A 2,042-nucleotide genomic window follows, 5' to 3' on the forward strand; every position below is an offset into this window, starting at 1 on the left:
TGCACCTAGATCCACCACATACTTCCAACCTGGAAAGAAAACATGGACTTTATTTTTATACTGATGGTAATGGACTAGTGCATTAGAATCAACATAAACAAAGAATTCAAATCACCATTAATTCCTTTATACCAACACCCCAGACAGAATCTTTCTGTCATATGTTGTGCACTAAGGTGCTGTGAAATTAAAGACTAACAGTGGAAGACAAATGAATCTGACAACCAGATAACCAGAGCATAGCAGTCACGGTTCAGACGCAGAGAGTGGTGAGAATGCTTTTGAACCTGGGAAGCAACCAGAAAAGCAAAATATAGTGTGAGGAACAATAGATTCTGGAAAGCTTTTTGACATGAGGCTGCAAATGGCTGTCTACTTGTGAATTCGTCACAGAACTGAGACCAGACCTCTACACAGGTTCTCCTTTCCTGTTTTCCTGCTATGTGACCCTTGGGTGGTGCTGTTCTGCAGTGTGATGGCTTAAACACTAAAGTGGAAACTGCATTTTCAGAAACACCACCTGCCTTTTCCCATTCTAAAAGCTGCCAGGAACACATTCAGAAGAAAGCAGAAGCAAAGCTAGAGGAGTACAACAACATCTGGAAAATTTGCTAACACCCATGAATAAGGAATCACAAGTGCATAATGAATGCATCATGCAGACCGTCAAATTTGTAAGGATTCAGAAACTCCCATTCCTTCCAAAGAGGGGATGTGGATTCAGCCATGGACTCAATGGAGAGCACTGCTGAAGTCCCTCATCTCTCAGCTGCATCCCACCACCTTGCTCCAAACGATATAGAGCACTATTGCTATTTACAAAAACCTGGTTTGTACACTGTGTTAGAGGTTTACTTACATCATACTTTGAAATGTAAGTGCTATCAGGTAATTGCTTCCAACTTTGATTTCCCATACGCAGTCTGCATTGTTTGGGTAGTAAGAAGGATACAGTGGACTTTCCAGTATCCCATTTGAATATGGAAGAAAACCACCACAAGGAATATTTGTTCCCGAAACTAAAAACCAACAGAAAACACAGAACATATGTGGTCATGGTGCAGTAAGGTGTAGCAGTTATTGCAGAATATATATATATATATATATATATATATATATATATATATATATATATATGCATATATGTGCTTGGTCTTTGCTGTACTCAGAAGATAAAAAGTTCTTTCTTCTGTTCCTTAGAAGCAGGAAGGATCTTGCAATCGATGTTGACTGTTTCCCACCATGCTTAATTAGGGTCAAATAATTTTTCAGTTAGGGTTAATAATTGATTTCAGTCAGTTAATAATTTTCCATCAGTTAAATAATTTAAATCTCCCACTCTAAGGGATTAATTGTCTAAATGCCACAGTGTGTTTTCTTAACTTGATGCCTTATGAATTTGCTATGCTAATGTGAATTCAAGTTCAATACCAGTCTGAATATACATTTCTTGATTGGATTATTACCTGGTACTGGTGGTGTAGTTTCAACTAAAAAATGAAGGGAAAAGAACCTTTGATACTTTAACAAATGTTTTAATTGTTTCATCAGCACCATTGCTTGTGCTGTCAATGTGTCAGTGAAAGTCTACCGTTAAATATTTTCCGAGTGAATCTAAAGATCTTCTGTGGAAAGGAATCTCCCTCAACCCTGTTGCCAAGTTCTCAAACATTCCTGCGCTGCAAAACATACAATACTGTTGTGTTGTGTGGAAAGTTTCACAGCATTTAATCACAGTTGCACCTATAGCCACCACATACTTCCAGTCTGGAAAGAAAACATGGACATGGTTGTTATAGTGATGGTATTCCATCATTCCTCTGTACCATGTTTGAGTGCTGAAGGAGAGCTAATTGCTCTCTTTGCCTTCAGAGGGAAATTGCCATAACTGAAGAACCTGGTCTAGTCTTCCAGCATATAATCTTGAGTGGGCCTGTCTAAAGACATCTGCCAGAAGGACAGAGCGAGATTTTTGATCCAGGACACAGGCTTTTTTAATGGAGATCTGCTCATCTCACTTTTCTCCCCATTTTCCTTTCCTT

At 38.7% G+C, this 2,042-nt stretch overlaps 1 protein-coding gene across 1 annotated transcript in view; it reads right to left on the reverse strand.

Moving 5' to 3' along the window:
* The window catches only part of LOC123017421 (deleted in malignant brain tumors 1 protein-like), a gene marked incomplete at its 3' end in the record, with an annotated part of 14,917 nt that overhangs the window by 6,950 nt on the left and 5,925 nt on the right, over positions 1 to 2,042 (reverse strand). The window contains exon 4 of the mRNA XM_044418767.1: positions 860 to 1,019. Within this exon, the coding sequence (XP_044274702.1) occupies positions 860 to 1,019 (160 nt within the window). The remainder of the gene's footprint in view (positions 1 to 859; positions 1,020 to 2,042) is intronic.

The sequence above is a fragment of the Varanus komodoensis genome, unplaced genomic scaffold (assembly GCF_004798865.1).
Source record: "Varanus komodoensis strain SLA01 unplaced genomic scaffold, ASM479886v1 scaffold921, whole genome shotgun sequence".
NCBI classification, from domain to species: Eukaryota; Metazoa; Chordata; class Lepidosauria; order Squamata; family Varanidae; genus Varanus; species Varanus komodoensis.